This window comes from Larimichthys crocea, chromosome VIII (genome assembly GCF_000972845.2).
Source record: "Larimichthys crocea isolate SSNF chromosome VIII, L_crocea_2.0, whole genome shotgun sequence".
Lineage (NCBI taxonomy): Eukaryota > Metazoa > Chordata > Actinopteri > Sciaenidae > Larimichthys > Larimichthys crocea.
In genome coordinates, this window is record NC_040018.1 from 16,019,308 (window position 1) to 16,040,322 (window position 21,015).

Consider the following 21,015-nt stretch of genomic DNA (forward strand, 5'->3'; position numbering starts at 1 on the left):
AAACCATCTATAGACAGCAGCCTCTGTGAGTTAACGTATCTATGACAGTGACGGACAGAGCAGTTACAGTGGTTAGGAAGACATTTAAACTCACAAGACAATCACACTTTGCTTGTCTTGTTTCTGTTATATGACACGAATCTCAAACACAACCACGAGGTGTCAGAAGAGGAAAGAGTTTTTTGAGTGGATGTTAACTGCATTTACCATGTGGCACACTGAGTTGACAGACTGTGAAGTTGAAGGGAGGGGTAGGCGGTTAACAATATTGAACTTTTTAAAAATGTTTTGTTTTTTTAAACGCCCACAGAGAGAACAGTTACTTAATTTCACATGAAGTTAAAGCAATGTGGCAATGACATAAAATGCAAGGACAAATACATTGTGAATACTGTAGGTACAGAATATATACGTTATTTTAGCTTTGAATCCATTTAATTATCCAAGAGTTTGTTTAAGATTCTTAGGCAGGTACATATTTGTGGTGAGGAAACCCTGTGCCCTCAAGATATTTAATACACCAACGCATCATGTACTTCCCTTGCTTGATCTGCAAACTGTAGCAAACCAGTTAACTGATTACAGTTTCTTTCCAGTGACCAATCCTCCTAAATGTTTTAATGATTTGGAAGTTACATGATATGGTACATTCGGTTCATGCGTAGATACAGTAGATTAAAATGATGAAGCATGTGATAAATTGGCTAGCACATGAATTTAATATCTGTGAAGTAGAAGCCATTATCAGATTCCGCTGTCGGCTCTTTTTATCCTTGCAAGACATATACTGTATATTATTCGACATAAAGTGCTGGCTGTTACAGACCTGAGTTAAAAGAAAGTGGTACAGATATTGTGCCTTTTAATCACCCTCTTTCATCTTAAATAATAAAAACATGATATATGGGATGTGTCCCCCACTGTGAAACTATACACTAATCTTGATTTTGAATATATTATATTTTATTTAAATCTGCCATTACTTGGTTCCTCTCTGTATATCTTATACATATGGAACTGTTCTTTTATTATTTTACAAGCTCCTTTTATAGAGTCTTTACTTTTCTGTGTTAATGCAACAATATAAATGCAAGAATAAAACCTTCACTGATCTCCATTCAACACATTACAGCAAATGTCTACCACAATTTGAAAGCATAGAGCATATTTTTTTATATGGCTATAATATTTAGATGAAAAAGCAATGTAAATGGAAAGCAGCTTTCGGTATTTCAAAGTCTCTCCTTCTGGGAATTCCTTTCTTTTGAAAATGCAATTGCTCTGAAGATTGTGCTTACTGCACCTTTGAATGCTCCATTACAACAGCATACACCAGACTGTATGTAGCCTCAAGGATGGTCTGTGCATGTAATAATAAATGAAAGACATTTTATTGCAGTTACAACTTTTTATTGTAACTTTCTCTCACTCCCAAGGCTGGCCTGCACCAACACACAAGACAAAGAGAACAGCAGAATGTAACATCACTATAGATGCAGTAGTGCTGGTTGTAAACAATAAATATTATATTATTTAACAATAAAATGAGAGATAAGTATGAGAGGAACTCAGGCGGAATGAAAAGGGAGAAACTAATTAATCAGAATAATTAAGTTGGAGACTGGTCACTGTTATTTTCACCCAGTGAGTCAGACAAACTGATCCAAAAAGACCAAACTCTTTCAAACTCTATCAAATCACTTCCTGTTTACGTACAAAAAAGAGCCATAGCACAGGCTGTACCCATCTATCGCTCTCTGAGGGGTCATTTTCAATCCCACAGTTGACTTTTTTACAGCCAGCTCATGAACAACATATTTGAATGCTTTCAATCCAGTACATGGTCTAAAATTAAATGAATTGCTGACTGCATGGGGCACCATTGAAAATGTGCACGGTATGTATTTCCATTTTTTTTTTTCCTAAACTGCTTTAAAGTGGCTTCTAATTTGGCAGAGTTTCATTTCAGAACTGTGCCTACAGGCTTTCATAATCTGCTTACACAAGCAGCCTTTCATGCCTTTCTATCTACTTGGCTGTCTTTTTATGGTTTCTACTTCAAATAAACTAATCTTAAACAGTAATAGAATCGACATGCTACAAAATACATTTAAATAAACTTTCTCCTGACATAATTGTTTTTCTCTTTTTAGATTTTTAATTTTCATATTTTGTTTTGTTTCACGGATTTTCTAGTTGTCCAGTACAACTAGGAATGTCAATGTTTTATAGTTCCTAAAATTAGGTAAAACAAACAAGCCCCCCCCCACCAAAAAAACAAAACAAAAAAAAACATGGTTGGACCATTAAATTGTAATGCACACAAAAATAAACTGGCAACATTAACATTATTTGTTTTAATGGAATAATATTTATTGGTAACATTTAACGTATTTTTCTTACAGATATCTTGTTTAGAAATGAACCGTCACTGCACATCAACTGACAGAACAACACGTCGTATTCCCTAAAATAGAAACCGAAACAAACAAACAAACGAGGAGAAGATATCCCATCAAACCATGACCTCATGCACCATTTCACCACCAAATAAAAAAACGATATGGCAGTTCAACTGGTTGTAAGTACATTGTGCAAATACAGACTCACCTCATTAAAACAAGTAACAAGACTATGTAAAAAACAGTAACTACTGTATAAACCCAGGGATAGCACAGACTTAAAATGTCTGCATATGCCTGTTGTTTTTCTTATGGGACATTATAGAAAAGAAAACATCCATCTTTGCGGTCATTCAACATGCAACTGATCCAGCTGAGCAGAGCTCAAGACAGTTTGTGTCTCTCTTTTCTTTTTATCGACATCGGCATTCTTCTTTTAGGACTATACGTGTGCAGCACTCAGCAGCACCACTGTACAAAGGTACGGCTGAGGCTTCAGGTTGATTGGTGCCCTTATGTGAATTGTTGCTCAAGGCTACGGAGAAGGAGGCGTCTTCAGAGAATTACAGGATCCTCCTTGGCTACTACCTGTGGTCCCTTGGTACTGCAAAGCAAAGTCAAGCAGAAACAACAGTTAGAGCTTAGCGACACATGAGCAAGTTCACATGAACAGTTTTTCATCTTGGAACCTCCAAACAAATGTCCTAACCACCTACAGAGTTATGAATTGGGCAACAAAACAAACAGTCAATGTCTCACATTTCATTTTCAATGTTTGGGTTTATTTATGTGTTGAGTTGGAATAGACTATGTTATTGTGACTGTTTTATTTGCCAACTGCAAGCAAAAAGATAAAAGCTTTTACAGACAAAGTGGCTGACTTGGCAACCAAACATGTAAATACTGTGGACCTGCATTTGCAGTATCGACATGTTAGGTCTACAGTGCTTTGCAGTTTTGAGGGGATAGTGTTAGGATGAAGGGTTTGTAAAGACAGAACAACTTTGACTCAAATTGTTGGGAGGAAGTAAATAATGAACAGTTTCTTGAGGCTTGAATAAAAATGAAAGTACTACTCTAATAGCCTCGGAAGAAATATAACAAGCTCAATTTTCAGTTTCCTCTGACTCTCACTGTCTTTGTATTTTACAGGCACAGTACGTTGATTTGCACACAAATACACACAATAAAGGCATTTTCCCAAGCTGAGTGCACAGGTCAGAGATGCCATCCTTCAACTTCTCAGCATGACGTCTTCTTTTCTACTGTTCAAGTATCTGTTCTGTAGATTCTGCCCAGTAAATTTTAGGTTTTCCAATAGTAGATCTTTGTGTTATTGCATTTATTTGATTCTATTTGGCAATCATTAAAAACACAGAACTGTGTAGCTTTTGTCTGGAACCACATATGCAGTACCCCACATGCCTGGGGCTGAATCATGTCAGAGCTTTGTCTACTTTCTCTCCATCGCTAGTTTCCCCACTGTAATCTAAAAAAAGAAACAGGATAAAGACTAAGAATGGGTGAACTGGCAGACTCTCGAAGACAGGGGATCTGTCCTGTATAGAGACCTGCCAGACTAGTAAATTACCAACATTCAGTAACTGTGGTCTTAAATTTTCTTTTGTGACTCAACAATTCTACACTAGGTATTGTGCACGATATTATTAGCACAGGATATGATGTGTTCAAGAGCTGGTTATGTTTCCAACATCAGATCCAGGTGTACTTTTGAAAAATGAGTATCACTGTGTGGACTTTTTGGAGGGAACCAATTTTTAATTTTTACTAAAGATTATTAAATCTGACTTTACTGGGTTGTCCAGATTACAAGCTTCTATCAAAAGTCGGATTTTCTTTGTTTCACTTTAACTTTCATATTCCCATTATTGCTGACCAAAAATATTTTCACAGCCTCATTGTAACAAAACACCACAATATCACTGAATACAAATGAGCCCACTGTGCTTTAATGACTGATCATTTTAATCACTAATTCATTTACACTTTTTTCATCCTGCAGTCATCTCCTTGGCATTTTTTTGATATACATTCTTTGGTGATGCTTTTATCCTTTTATAACACTTTTCATAGTTTCTAGAGTTTGTACTTTTATTTGTCTTTTGTCAGCACCATACTCCCATTTACTATTACTGATATAGTTAGTTATTATTTAATATTCTTTCCTAGAAATCTACATTTTACACATACTTTTTTTGAGGACAAATCTGCCTCTTAACATAAACTTGAACTGTCTTCATAACCATATTAAATTTCATTCCTTCATTGAATGACTGTACTCCAGTATTCCTGCATAAGGACCATATCTTGAATGCACAACAGCTACATAGCGGTTTTGACAGTGTCAGTGGAAAATTGTGTTTTGCAAGAACCAAAATGCCTTTATGTTCCACATCTTGTCAGTTCTCATGCATGCATGGAAACACAAACATCATACCCATCACAGTAAAGTCACCTCACCTCAACGAGAGGATGCCAGTGGGCGACAGGTTTTCGAGGATATGTGAGCATTTCACTCCAGTGGCCTCGACCGAGGTTGTCTGCATCATTGCCAACTCGACACACGCCAATGACCTCATTATGGCCTACGCTGTAGGTGCAGGACGGAGAGAGACAGAAAATGATTTTGTGTTCTAGAAAAAATTAACAAACATCTTAAGTTAGAAAAGAAAAAAAAACTGAAATTATAAGAATAAAAAATCAAATCAAATAAAACTGTATGACTAATATAAAGCTTTGCGAAAACTAACCGGTCATAGTCCATCACAGCAATCAAAAGGCTGATCTGCTCTATATTTTCTGGAGGGACATCAAAGACGATGGCTTCATTATAGACTGGATTTAACGTATTCCTCTTTGTCGATGTCTTCCTCTTCTTCAGTCTGCGACCTTCACACATTAGTGATACCTTCACATATGGATCTACAAAAGTGAAGGGAACATAATTAAAAATTGTTTTCATTCAGGATATCAGCGAGACTCTGTAGTTATAGGCCATATCAGTTTTTAATTACCAGATGCACCAGTGATATCCATGGCCTTGAGATTGCGAGCCTTTATCATGGTAATGGTCAATCTGCCCGCAGTGGGCAAGTAACAGAGTGAAAACATCAGATCGCCAAGGTCCACATTATCCTGAAACACAATGCAAAACACATTTACTCCAGTTTACATAATAATAAAAGCAACTTGACAGTCACTCTTTAATTCATAATACCAACATTATTTCTTTTTTTCAACACTGCTGCTTCGTAGAAGGTGAGGATTAAGAGCATAGGCATCTGACATTTGGTTTCAGAGTTAAAACATGTTTCTGTTAAGGAATATACTCCCCTCCGTCACATTGCTCTAATAAAAACCTCCCACATTTCATCTGACACAGAGACTTCTGTTCAGCTGCCGAAAGGCAGCAGCTCACTTCTCACTTGCTCTTAAAATAACTCCAGTAAAGAAGTGAGAACCGGGAAAGCACACAAACGTGTCTGGTGAAGACAACAACTCCTACAGTAGAATGTCTTGGTGATAAACTGGTATGTCGGGAAGATTATGTTGGAATCAGGTGTCATCTGCTATTTTTTTTGTGTAATCATTTGCAAAGGGAAGCTCAGTGAGTTTAATCAGTGTGTCAACATAAAACCTGAGAATGAAGAATCCATTAACTGTGACTGAGATAATAAGATGTATTGGGACATTTAAGCAGAAGAAATGCACCTGATATATTATGAAAAATCCTGAGCTACAAGGAACAATAGTCATTTTGTATAATATCAAAGGTGCCATAATAACTCACAATTTAAAAGTTAGTCAGCTTGAGCTATGCTCAAACGTCATCAGGCTTATAGTAAATTTTTCAATCCAATTATATATAAGAGAGACGTATTGGTATTGGTTATCTGCGAGCAAGAGTGATCCATGCACAGTGTCTCACACATTTAGACACTATTGGGTAATTGATCTTGGTTGATTGAGCGAAAAACAATCATAAAAAAATCTTTTCTAAATATGGCTATACTCGTAATTGGAGCCTAGGGGGTTAATTAGTCTAGAACATGAATATAAATTTTAATTTAGAGGAAAAAAATACTCATTAATACATACTACTACAATGTATGAGGTACAATGCAATAATATGCAGAATATATAACTCTATAATATATTTCAGTTTGCAGAAGTTTGATTAAATTGTCATTTCATTATGAAAATAGGTCTGGATGAAAACATTATTACATTATATGTCCTTCTTGCTCTTAATCACGTAAGCTTTTTTTTCTTTCTTTTTCATAAAAGGATCATCACATTCATCTTTTCTACCATTTTCTACCATTTGTCAGCATTGCTAAGCATGAATGTCCTTCTCTGTGATATGGCACTTGTTTTTATCTGTAATCGGTGTGTGTGAATGACAGAGAAAGCAAGAGAAAGAGAAGAGTTCCCCTCCTGGGACCTAAATTGCCTTGTATCTTGACATGGGTCTTTTGTTACGACCAGGATCAAGTATTCAACAAGGCTACAGTATAAGGCATTTTAATTTGCATGATGGATTAACTGACAACCCCTCCAGAAAAATGCTTTCCACATCTTGGTGGAATCCTGTGGGCTTTACATGCTTCATGGTCTATGCCTATGGTCTTTATGCACACTCAAGATACAGGTGGGAAGAGAAAGATTAGTGCTGTTTCATGTGCTCCAGAATCCCACAATGGCATTTCATGCCTGCAGGTCGAATGTCACATTGCAAGTATGTGATAAGCTATGTCCCAAATTTAACAATTTGTACTGTACAAGTACAAACATACTGTACTTGTGTATGTTATACTGTACTTGTTTATGTTCTAGCACAAATTAAACATAAACCATCAATCAGTAATTATTAATAATAGAATAAATCAATCAATCATTAAAAATCAAACCACTTTTTATGATAATACATTATATAGCTTTTGTTTATATTGCCATTTTTTATTTTTTAAATCATAAAAAATATGTACCACATTTCTCTGTCAATCTGTTTCTACTGCAGAGCTACACAAGCCAAATCTGGCAATGAAGCAAACCATATGGTCACTGGCAATAATGACTAAATTATAATTTTATCTTGCCTTTTAATTAAGTCAATAAATCTGTACAGTGATTATGACAAATGGGCTGCACTGTACCCAAAATGTCCTACCTCCAATGTCCAAAGATAATTAGCTTGATTTTAAGCATATGTGTGTGTGTGTGGCATGTGTGCGAATGTTTGAGAACAAGCATTTGTGCAAGTGTCAGAGTCTGTGTACTGGATGTGTGTGTGTGTGTGTGTGTGTGTGTATATGTGTGTGTGTGTGTGCATGTGTGTGCATGAGCTGACTCGTGTGAAACTGAAAAAAAAAAAAAAGACTGAAGCTCTCCAGACACTGTGAATCTTTGGTCCCCATCACCATCTGTCACATATTATTCTAGTCTAACTGGGTGACATTCAATAATAAAGGGCAGAAGTGACAGGACTGTCTCATAAAACAACCATAAGTACAGAGTTTACACGAAAATATCAATACTTTTATCAATATTAATATTCCCCTCAAGACTCTATCTGAAACACTGACAGGACAAATATCTTCTCCTTGCTCACTAGCAGTGGTGGAAGATCCTTCACTTAAGTACAGAAAGAATGCAAGTGTTTTATCAAGGTAGTATCAAAAGCAAAAGTACAAATTAACGATTCCTATCAGTGTTTTCTATCATATTAAATGCAGCAGAAATATTGCATGCTGCATTTATGTGGATGTTGCATATTTATTGCTGTAGATGTTCATGGCTGTTCTATTTTTAATGACTTTATATACAGTTGGGTAGTTTAATATATGTCAAAGCATATATATCAAAGCATCATATTTAATAAGATCATCATACGTTTGTCAGAAGCTCCGAAAAAACCCTGTACCCCAATCTACTTTAGGAGTTTTAAATAGTTTATTTAACATAAGAAGTAAGATAATTTGCTCAGTCAATCTGTACGAGTTCAGCCATTTCCTGACTGACTGCACACAGTGCAGGATCATGACTTACATAGCCATAAAGGATGTGTGGGCATCCCCCTCCTTATGTGGGGGAGTGTTATTGCTAGACTTTGCTTCATGAGAGGTCAGCAGACTGCATTTGAACATGACTTCCTGCCCTCCCTACCTTTCCAACCACAGTGCTGATGGTGCTGGAATGTGCAATCAGTCACCCACGTCTGCACGACCCTGTCTACTAATCTGTCAAGTTGGTGTACTATCCTTGTGAACTTATAGGGCTCATTAGAGGCTGGAGCCAGTGAGAAACAGAGTGGTGACACATAGTGACCCTAGAACTGCAAACACGGATAGCACTCTAAAGTTGTCAACCTGCTGCTCATCAAGTTACTGTTGCCCCCAATACATACAGTAGTACATGTGACTACATACTAGCACTGTATAAAAGTATAGTTCAAAAGTTTAGTTGCTCAGTGCTGTTAGAAAGAACTATAATAATTCAACCGAGCTGATCTAAGTTGAGTTGAGGAAAGTGTTAATAAAAATGAAGCTGCACCTAAACTTAACTAAAAGAAACATTTTTAGATTTAACTATTGGTTTTGTTTTACAAGATCTTGATGCATATCTGTTACTCCACACTCAGAATTCAAGTAAATATACTCTACGTAGTGACATCTACTATTTATATACTATTTATTTTTGTCACTTTCACATGCTCAAAACCCAGTTAGAATTTGTATGGATCATGAAAATGGGACGCAGCTGCTGTGTTTGTGAATGCCAAGTGGGGTTATGATGGCTGGATACAGTACACGGCTTGTACTGTATGAAGGGCCAAGCTATTTCATGTACATTTCAGTGCAATGCAGAGGTGCAGTCAAACATGCTGCAAGGATGGATTCATGCAACCTGCCTTTGCTTTCAGCACTCACAGGTTGCACAAATATAGCAGCCGGTTGTAGCAGGATGATACCCGTGTGTGTCAGTGTCTGTGTGTGTGTTTGTATGTGAGTGAGAGAGAGGCCGGAATAAAATATTTTTAGAGGCCATGAGTAGGAAGCTGTTAATGGTAAACCATTGCCTGGCAAAGCTGTATGGCACAAATATAAGCTCATTACCGAAGAACAAAAAACATTAATTAAAGAAAAGAAAGATCAGTATTCCTACAAATACAGCAACGTTGAACCTTATACAACATCAGTGATCATTATGAATAAATGATAAATTACTTTCACAACCTAGAAAAAACATAAAGGTAACAATGCATTTGTATGATTATGGATATTATAAATTCAATTCATAAACTATCAATAAATGATCTTCAAAAAACAATAAGGTGATCTATTTCTGTTTGGCTGCCTGGTTCTTCATAACTAGGACTCAGACTAACAGCTCCTGTATTGCTTTGCTTCTTGTCAGACATCTGCAATTATCTTTGACTGCCTTGGAGCTGCCTACTTTTGCTTGCCTTCCTAGTTATTATTTTTTCCAGGTCTGTTAGGAATGCTCCCCATACTAGTTGGCAGAGAAACATGGGTTTGACCTAAGATAAAGTATCCACCTTTATTATAATGTAAGGTTTATAATAAATATAAATAAAATAATATAATAAAGTTTATAATAATAATTTATAATTGTGATTTTGAAACAAAAGAATGCCATACAGTCATCATTTTGTTTAAATCGCCTCCAGCAGGTCTGCTTGTCATAAAGGACAGACGTAAGGTGTGTAGTCAAGTATAACTCTATGGATGTGTTTCTGCTATACTATGATACATTTCATCAGTATGGGAACAAATTAAGTGAGCTAGATACACATTCTGACCCATACAGTGCAGTTTCCGCATAACTTGCTATGGGCTTATTGGAGAAAATGGTGTGCTAGTGATTTGCAGCCATGCAAGAACCTGACAGAACTAAATGAGGGAACAAAATTTAATTGGGCTATTTCTAGGACCCTTCAGATTTTAGGTGCTAAATTTGATTTCAAAGTCTTCCTAGGTTTGGTAGAGCCAATCAAGTTTTACAACAGTGATTGTAAAACTCAAACACATTAAAATACAAAGAAATAATTAAAAATGTCAACCCCATAATATCCTTGTACAGTTTTGACTACAGTCTGAGAATGGCTTATGACCACATTCACATTCATATACATGTACAACAGATGCCTTTCAGATGTATTTTTGCTCTTGTACAGCAAGACCATCTGGCCACCACAATAAAGAAATCATACACAAATGAGCAGTTAGTCTGAATGAAAGCATGAATGACTATGAAAATTACATGAAGCAGCTCTCTTATTTAGAAATACATTATAACATGTTTTAATGTTTTTCCTGTCTAATTACATACAGTACATTGAATTACTATGGTGGCTATATTTAGCCTGGATGGACAGGTGGATCAGTAAGGCACACAAATTCAGGTTACTAAGGAACAAAACTCATTAAACTGAAATAGCTGCAGTGCAGACGAGTCATTTGCATATGCAGTGAGGAACAGAGTTGCAGGAGACAAACATGGACACCAGCAGAGGTAGAGGACGGTTTGCTTATTAGACACAAGAGACAGACACACACACTTTCTTGGTAATATAGTCCCTTGCTGTTTAATGATCTGTAGAATTGACTTAGTGTTTTGCTAAATTTTGTCCCAGGTAGTTGCCATTTCAATCCACCTACAATCAGTGTTGCCTTAAGGAAAAACTACAGTATGACATTACTGGAGTTTTGTTTTTGATGCTTGGGACATAGCTTCTATCAGTTATGATAACATTATACTCACAAGCATACACATCATTTCCACAGGGGACCAGCTAGTGGCTGACCTCCATATCATTAGTATACACAGACACTCTCACTCACTCACTCCCCCCAAAGTCTCACGTGAGATATTTCTAAACGCTTTAACATTGTTAAAAATACATCAAACAGGGCAGCAAACCTTGAGCCTTCAACTAACAGGAAACAGTTAAAAATATTAAAAAGAGCTCTGACTTATGCAGACAGACACAGCATGTAAGACAGCTGGTAAAACATAGTAATAGTGACACTGGGGACCTCATACTAAAATATAATCCTCATTCTGAAATCACTTTTCACACAGACACTCTCTCTCACACATAAGACACATTTGTATTTATATTAGACTTGCAAGGACCCTCACTGATATAATGCATTATCATGCCTCTAAATGTCTTTGCAAAAATGTCCACACTTCCTTGGCGTAAAAATCTAATTGGTCCTCACAAAGGTAGACGTACATGAGCACACACACACAGTAACATGAAAATGGCTTTTAATGCTGTTGACCTTAGTAAACCTGACCCTGGACTTAATTTACATACAGTACATTTAACAAGGTGGGTGGATCCAACAGGAGAGTTGAATTTAGATAAGTAGCTGAAGGTGTGGTAAATGTGTTTCCACTGGGTATTAATTCGCTGTAACATGTACAGTAATAACAGTTGCTAGAAAAGCAAAGTAATTTTGTCAGACACCTATCTCAAATAAAATAAATATCTGCACCTGCAGGCTGTCATTATTTTACTGCTAATTACCAATGTTCCTTTGCTACAGAGCATTTCTCAAAGGCAATGTAAAGTTAACAGTACAGAAGCCTGACATGTATTCATAGCTTAGCATGTTTAAAAAAGCAACATTATTTTATACTTTATACTGTCATTTAGACACAATATGCTGAAACCTAGGAGTCGGCTCTCAATAAAGTTGCAGCAAATCTTTCACTTCATGTAACACATTTTCCTTTTTCTAGTAATCATACAAAGTTAAATATAACATGGCATATCTGAACTGACATAAGTTAGAACGTAAGTGCTTACTCACCGTGGAGACGTACTGGATTTCCCGACAGAGTTTTGTCTCCCTGGGGAAATCTGCCAGATCTAGGAAGTTGTCCACAACCACTTGGCCAATAATGTCATGGCGAGAAAATCGGTCGAAGTCATAGACACTGAAGTGCAGCTTACGTGTGGGAAGCTCAGAGTATGCCACAGGAAACAGGAAGACCTCATCAAACACAGGGTTCAGCGTCTTGCGGTGCACCTTGGTCTGGTGCTTGGTCATACGATCAGGGAGCAGATAGATTTTAACATAAGGGTCAGAGGTACCAGAGAAGTCCTTGGCTGGGAGGTCCTCTGCTTTGTGGATCTTAACTATTAACTGCTCCAGGTCACAGTCAAATTTTAGAATGAAGTGAAGGCGACCACAACCCCTGCCCCTGCGACTACCTTCATCTCCCTCGAGGGAGCGCTGTTTGTAGAGCTCAGGTTTGAGGCGACCGAGGCCCAGGCCCATTCCAGTGAGAGAGTCCTGCCTTTGGAACTGGGCCACATTGAAGTCTGGGTTAGATAGGTTCATATGCCTGCGTATGGAGCCTTGTCTGTGGGCAGAGCAAATCAAGAACAAACATCATCATGGAATATCAACAAACTGAATCAGACAAGACATGAGAGACATTGACATCCATATATTCCGGTGTTAGGCAATTGCATTGAGAGCCATGTGTAAGAATACTGATCAGTTCCAACACCAATGCATTTAAGAGTTAGATGGGAGCAGATATGTTACAACTTTCTCAAGGATAAATCTACTAGACATAGAAAATCAGCAAAAAAATGTATACTGACCCAATTTCAGACATTGATTGACCAGAGGGTGGGGGTTCAGTAGTTTGTCTCTGCATACGAGGGTTAGTGTGAACCCCATTTTCCCGGCTTTTACTTTGAGCGTCCAGTGGGATGTCAGGAGATGTATGACTAATCTTCATAGCTGCCTCAGGTGTGGCCAAGACCACAGGTGGTGGTGATACAGGAGTCACCGGAGCCTCCACTGATACCGCGGACGCCATAGGAGTAGGCTCTCTGGCGATGGAGCAGTGTGACGACTCACGGCGGTTGTGTGCCGGGGGGTCCACGGCTGTGTAAACTGGCTGTCTGGGTGCGGGCTGCGGTGGCAGTGGGCTCATAGTGGGGTTGAGGTGCCCATGGGCCTCCTTGGTGGTGGGGGAAAGCCCACGCTCCCTCCATGGTATCCAGCAGAGCTTCCAGGAGACAAAGAGGGAGACCCCAAACAAGGCCAAGCCACAGGCAGTCACCACCAGTGACAACAAACTCACTGATATATCTGAGAAGGTGGAAGGAGAGACAGGAAATGTGTCAATTAATTCAGTTTCTTGCTGTTTCTGTTTTCGGCTTTGCTGCAAAACTATACCTTTACCCCTTTACCAACACCATCATTAGTAATGTTTATAATGTATTAAATAGTGTAAAGAAAACAAAAACAAAAAAAACAAGCTAATTTCATCAGTGTCACTGCAACACTCATGGGTATGTGATAGGATTTTCTCCCCTTTTCTTTATTGTCGCAAAGAATCCTCAACAAGATTAATTAGGATTAACTACATTTATTTAATTATCATCTGGAGCTTCATATCTGCCTCATTAGTGAATTGTGCCCCATGCTGTAATTTTCAGTCCTTTGCTAATAATGAAGGAATAGTGTGTTGAAACAAAAGCAGCAGTAAATGCTGCTCATATAGTGTATTCTCATTGAAACACTGGAATTCTGTAAAGGGGCTGAGCTTAAAATGGTAGAATGAAGGTTACAAGCTCTTTATAACTGCCCAGATTAGAAGAGAAAGTAAAACATCCTGCCTGCCTATTTTCCAAACTCGTAGGAGTTGATTTTAGCTCTACAGAATTATCCCTGTCTCCTCTGATGAAGCAGTCATTATAAAAAACTACATACCAGCGAATTGAATACTTCTCTGTAACAGTTTGGTAAAATTAGGATTAGTGTTATTTAGCCATGTTACAATACTTAACCAGACCTAACTTTTTACCTGCCAAACCTTATTATTAACATTTAACCCTTGTGTTATGTTGGAATTTTTCCTCTACATTGTTTGGGGTCCCACAGACTGTAAAAGTAATACAATCTTTATATATATATATATATATATATGTATACTTAAACACTTGGCTTACTTTAGTATAACCCATTATGTAGAAGGTATTAAATTGTGATAACCTTTTTTATTGCCATTTGATGAAGGTAACGTTACTTGTGTCAATTAGACCCCTTAAAGATCTAACTCTATATTACACTTCCAATGAACAAACTCCAATAACTTTGGATTTGAATTTAAAAAGTACTGTCAACAACATTGATCGCAGTCCCTGATATAAAACCTACAAACCATGTCTTCTCTGAGAACAGAGGTAATGCCTCATTTTTTGTAGCACTTACGAAATATGTCAGGAGTTTCAAGTCATATTTATGAGCAATTCTTGTAAAATGAATTAAATGTCAAAGCCGATATTTTTTGAGTGGTTAGGTAGCCCTGGGCATCTCCTTGCATATTTTACATAAGAAATAGTACTTTAAACATACTTAATGTATAATAATTACACTAAAAGCTTGACTAAGCCATGAATCTTCTTTATGCATGCTGATCAGTGGTGCACAGCTGAAAAACACAGAACCTGAACAGGATTTATGATCTAAAAAGAAACTGCTTTAGTGTCACAAAGAAATGACTGCAAATACTTTCATAAATAATAAATATCTTATACAAAGCTGTATAATGATGCTGTTGTACTTTGTTGTAGTGAATGCTTTGTGTTATCATTTGAAGGTAAATATTTTAGAGTATACAGGCCATTGAGACTGTCTCACTATGGCCAGTTAATTATTAAAAACATACACATTCTATAGACAGTGTCTCCTCCCTCTCTGTGTCTCTCTGCATGCTTGATCTTAAGTCATGATTACTACAACAAGACATGACAGCAGAACAGAATGTTGTTCACAACATGACTAACTGTTATCTATCACCAACAAAGTCTGCATGAGTGTCGACTGCATCGTAATTAAATCTAATCTTAGGCACTACCTTTCACATACATCCACTGGAGGGTAAAATACAACAGACAGTTGCTTAGCAATTAACACATAATGATAGTGTGATAACATAATAACTAGGATTACAAATTTTGTTCTGAACTGTAAAGGGCTTTTAAACCAACCCATCAACGGCAAAGGATACATTTATTGCCATGAACTACAATTTTCATGCATGACATGGCATAAGTGTAATCTTAATTTTTTTATCACCTAGTTTTGCTCTGATTGTTTTAATTCTACTTTGAACAATACTCATATGTGCATTGAAAGGGGACTATAATCATTTATCCATTCTGAATTGGTCTTGGAGTTATTCCTTCCACCTTGCTACAGTGGAAAATGTTCCAATTACTAACACAAGCAGTCTCAGTTAGACAACGGGTATTTTTAAAAAGTTATTGTTCTTTGAGTACAAAATTCCCTAATGTTTCCTTGCTGAGGTCTGGCTGAGGGATACTAACAGAATGATTTTTGTTCTAAAAAAAAGGAAAGTAGTCACTTGATTTGAACTCTTACTGCATGATTTAAGCTTTCCCTAAATATACTGTATGGTAGACAGAAGAGTTGCAATCACATCACAGTTTGTACAGGCCTGAGGAATGATCACAGCAGCCATTAACTCCTTTAATGTGCATGTGTGTGTACTATATGAAGACATACTCGAGCAACTCCCCTCTATTTGTGATTGTACCATTCTGTGCATAATACTAAGCTGATTAGTTTCCTTGAATTAAATCTGCAATCAGGAAAGTCCAGGTTCCTGGACAATGTTTTACAGCATCAGTCTGCTGTATCATTCTAACCATGTCTGTTATTAGCTAAGCCTTGCTCTGTGTGAGGGCAGTGGTACAGACTTGTGCCCAGTTTATGTGCTGACTGTGCAACATGCCTACAGTAATAAGACACGTTACATGCTACATGTTCTGTCCACCAATGTATGTTCTGTCAATGTTGGTAAAGATTTATAAAGAAAATAATATCTCAAAACAAATGTGATTAGCGTATAATCTGTGTAATTCTTTCAATCATAGCAATGAACAAATATTATTTCATAAAGAGACAATAATGATTGCTTTTCCTGAGTAACTACCATCACGTTGTTTAACACAGCGTGTCACTTTATTAGCCAAAAACCTCCAGCATTTCAAGAGACTGCATGCTGATATAGTTTCATGAAAGATAATAATCATAATAAACATAATGAGTTTCATATAAAAAAGATGCTCCCCTTGAGATTACCAGAATAGAGAACATGCACACATAATGACAATGATGTTTTTTTTTTTGTTTTTTTTTCACATGAGATGACAAGCTTGTTGTGGATCTTTTCAGTAACTAGCTGACTTTATGAAGAGCTTGGACAATTAAAAGAAACAACCAGAGGCTTGAAAAAAGACTGGATTTGGATTGTAATTATTCCTGGCACAATAACACATGTAACATTTAACACAGTGATATGGTGCATTTAATGAAAAAAAGGTTGATGGCTAACCTTGCTATTTCAGTTAACCAAATGCGAGATTTCTATTAGGCAATGGCCAATTTATTTAGATAATATAAAAGATAAGATAATAGTATAGCATGTTGTGGAGCTACTGATTTACCTTGCTAAGGAAAACCTTAAAACTTTTTATTTTTATGTTTTGCTAAGCCATTAATATGCATATTAAGTTAAAGTAAATAAGACAATATTTCACACCACATTTAAAGACTGTTTTGTTTCAGTCACGACAAATCTCAGGAGACTTTACCAATAATAGCTTTGTATCTTGCATTACCTATCCACCAAACACAGCCTAATGCACGACTGGCTCTGTGTGTGGGCACTGTCATAAGACCTCACACAGGAACTCCGACAAACTGTCCGCTCTGTGCTCTGAGTTTCTGTGAATACCAGAGTGTGATTTGAGAGAATAATGTGGAGGGACTTGCCATCTGAGGACATTGAGCCCACAGTCAGCTTGGCAGGCTGCCTGTCAGAGAAGAATCTATAGACATCTGGAAGGATTCAGAGACTGCATCTCAACAAAGAGGGTGAACCAATTTTAGAGCACAGGACCTTCAAAGGTGCAATAGTGTGGGAGGCAAGCAAGTGCTGAAAAGGCAATATCTGGAACTTCCACCTCCTGAGATGTTGTTATTTACAGTCATACCTTGTAATCATACCTCTCTGTGAGTAAAAACTTAATTTTCCCCTTGTGGTACAGTTAATATTAACACAGAATGCATAACATGGTGTATTACACATGCGAGTGGTTCTGGTTAGATATCCCCAGGGCCTGGACTACTGTTGGTTTCTATCCTCACAGGGTGTTGGTTGCAATGACCTGATGGTCCATGTCTAACTACTTGGATAATGGCAATTAAAAGCAGCAGTGCTGTGGATCCTGCTTTGGAAAACACTATTACATGCTGTACACATGCTGAGCCTTAGAGAAAAAGTTTTACATTTTGGGGAATATGCTTATTTAAATTCATGCCAAGTGTTAAGTAAAACGATATCTGCCATCTTCATGTCCGTACGTTAAATATGTAGCTACAGCCAGGAGCCAGTTAGCTTAGCTTAGCCTTAAGACTGGTAACAAGGGGAAAGGGTAAGCTTAGCTCTGTCTAAAGATTATGAAAAATCTGCCTACCAGCATCTCTAAAGTTCATTAATTAACACATCCAATCTAATTTGTTTAAACTCTGTGTGTAAAAAAAGTAAAAAAGATGACATCAAACCACAAAGTGTTGTTTTTACAACTTGGACAGAGCCAGCAGTTCTTTCCCCGTTTCCGGTCTTTGTGCTAAGCAAAGCAAAAAGGGTGCTTTATGAGAGTAGTCTTGATCTTCTCCTCTAACGTTCAGTGAGATAGTTATTTTTTCAAGCTGTCTAACTATTCCTTTAAAGTTCTTACAGTACTTGATCACTATACATACAAAGATGGAAGGAATATATTGATTTCATTTTTTCAGCATGTGTTGCTTGTTAATTTATCACTGATTATTTTTCTGCTAGATATATCCGACAAGATGACAAAATAATCTCTATTATAGATATCATTTCCCACTCTGGGTTTCACATGTTGTAAGGTAAAAATTATGTTTTATGTTCAGAATACTTGTGAAAAACACAAATATTTATGAGCAGTACCCTTTAAGGAATACACTGAATTGCAACCAGTCCATCTTGAACTCTGGGTCAAATGGTGTTGGACTCTGGATCTTTAATCTACTTCCTCTGTCATTCCATTATGGGTGCTGCCATCATGCTGGGTAACACATGCCAAGTGGAACTGAAATGAAACCTTATAGGCAAGTCAACCTGATAGCTAATAGAAAGCTACCTACTATAGCAATTCCACTGTAGAAACTGTCAAATGAAGACAGGGTTGGCGTATATGATGAATGAGGGAGAGATGAAAGAGCTGGGGGGTTATGGAATAGAGGGAATAAGGAAGAAAAAAAGGTTGGAAAAAATGGGTGCAAGAGGAGAGGAGTGGGAATTCACAAAGAGCTTTCATGTGATGAATAATCATTAAAAAACAATGCAAACTAATGGAAGCTGAATTAATGAAGTAGGTATGTGCTCTTTCGCTCCTTCACACCGTCTCCCTCGCTTTGTCTGTCTTCCACACACGCACACACTCACACATAAAATACAGCCTACAAACACGCACACATGCCATTACGGTGAGGTCTGATGTGTTTGTAATGATGAAACGTGACTCTGTCACATTAAATCCTCACGTGTGACTTGATTTTCCAAAAGAACACGCCCTCTTCTGCAACACAGTTGTACCTAAAGTTACGTCCATTTAGTAGATGCTTCACGTTGCATGCATGCCTTAAGACAAAGTATAAAATGTGGGATAAACTTTCAAAAAAAGTAGGATACAGTAAGTATACCGCGATAGTGAATGCTACCAGCGAGTGCATGCACCCAGTTTCATATGATGTGTCGCTCTGTGACTGCCGGCATCTGTGCACATGTGGAAAGAATGAACTCGACTACTGCCACACATTTTACATCTTGCAGAATGTCAAGACTGGAAATAAGAATTTATAATATTAGACCTCGGTTTTAGCTCTCAGTGAAAATAAGAGGTTATCTCTGCGCAAGTTCATTTTCGTTTTAAGAGAAAGAATCCATAATTAAACTGGATACTTGGTGAGCTAATTTATGGGAGGACAAATGGTGCAGATCGAATTTCTAGTCGGGGATAGCCTAGTGGTTAGCTTGGATCTCCTACTGGGATTTGGGTGCAGAATGTTAAATGAAAGAAGTCACGTGTGCGTGCACTTCACTTCAATTACATGCAAGCGTTGATTGAAGCGTGCAAATGAAGCCTCACCTGAATCTGTATAGCGTGGCCTGGCAAGGTCTCGGAAATAGTAGATAAAATCCAGGCAGTGTTCGTTCTGCACTTCCCCCTTCGAACAAAGATCTGACAGGAGTTCAAGTGCCTTTTGACAAATCTCGTCATCTCTGTCTCCAGGCATTTCCCACCAGCATCCTTATAAATTGAGGGTCTCTTAGGCACCACCACCACCACTACCACTACCACTACCACACCACTCCGCCCGCCTGACAGTCACCTATTCCACGCGGTTCAGCACGGCTTCTGGAGTCAGTCACGCACTGAGCAGCACGCCCACCCACACGATGGGATCGACGGAGGCGCTCTGTGAGAGAAAAAACGAAAAAGCACTAGTCCAAGTGATCCAGCGAACAAGTCTTCCCCACATGTGGGTGAGATTTTATGTAACATTCAGTGAAACGGTCCCTTCACACTGCTGCTGGTTGGATGCCACCGGTTGAATCCACACACCGCCACTGCGGTGCCGCGCGCTGTCCAAGGTGCTGAAATATGTTCGCTCCCTTTCAGAGCCGGACCTCCCCCCTGCAGTGAGTCTTTGCACCAGCAGCTCGGTTGTCATCTAATCTAGTCTCAACACCTTCGAGCGGTAACAAGCTCCGGAAAAGTTAGGCAGCATTTCACTACAGGGAGAAAAAGCTGGACGTGAGTGCAGTACTACCTGTAGCAAACGCCCATCACTTCTCTGCTACGCCGAACCTGGTGTGGTTTTACGTGCCTGCACATGGCCAATCAGAGAGCGACATGTTTTTTTTCCCCCTTTTTTTCTGAGATGCAACAAGCGAGATTTCACTCAAAAACCACTCGCATAACGTTACATTAGCTATGTAAGTTTGGTGTGAATTGACACCAAATTGACGCTGAACAACAGCGCGGCGGATTTCTGTAAGCTCTTCACGTCGGTCCTGCCATTCTATCCGCAGCTATGGATTTATCTGCAATGACATCCATGATTTGTCTTGCCATACACTGAACTAACTGGAAATTAGAAATGAGCATGCACGCAGAGAGTGAAATCGTTTATTTATCTTCCTGTTTTGTTTTGCTTTTGTTTTGTTTTTTGTTTTTTTTTTTGTTTTTGTTACTATTCCATGTTCTTTCTGAAGTGTTCAGGCCATAATTATAATCAATAGCTCCATAAATTTCTCATGGGATAGTCAATGTCAATATTTCAAAGAGCGTGCACCGTTCTGCTGCCATTCATGTTATGCATTTACTCAACCAATCAGTAAGTACTCTGAAATAGGCACAAAGTCAATTTTACCTTCATTTTAGTGATTGGCAAGCCCAATAATAATGCACAGA

At 37.9% G+C, this 21,015-nt stretch overlaps 1 protein-coding gene across 2 annotated transcripts; it reads right to left on the bottom strand.

The window, feature by feature from the left end:
- Positions 1-1,441: 1,441 nt before the first annotated feature.
- On the bottom strand, positions 1,442-20,609 carry syt9a (synaptotagmin IXa). 2 transcript variants are annotated; one of them, XM_019254277.2, is made up of 7 exons: positions 19,687-20,606; positions 13,072-13,567; positions 12,269-12,824; positions 5,438-5,558; positions 5,174-5,345; positions 4,884-5,013; positions 1,442-3,006 (listed from the first exon to the last, which is right to left on the bottom strand). In XM_019254277.2, exons 1-7 carry the CDS (start codon positions 19,832-19,834, stop codon positions 2,938-2,940), a joined length of 1,692 nt encoding a protein of 563 aa, XP_019109822.1. In that variant the 5' UTR covers positions 19,835-20,606; the 3' UTR covers positions 1,442-2,937. The 2 variants fall into 2 exon arrangements, with proteins under 2 accessions (XP_019109822.1, XP_027136984.1); XM_027281183.1 differs by lacking the exon at positions 1,442-3,006 and having other exon boundaries at positions 4,875-5,013; positions 19,687-20,609.
- Positions 20,610-21,015: the final 406 nt, after the last annotated feature.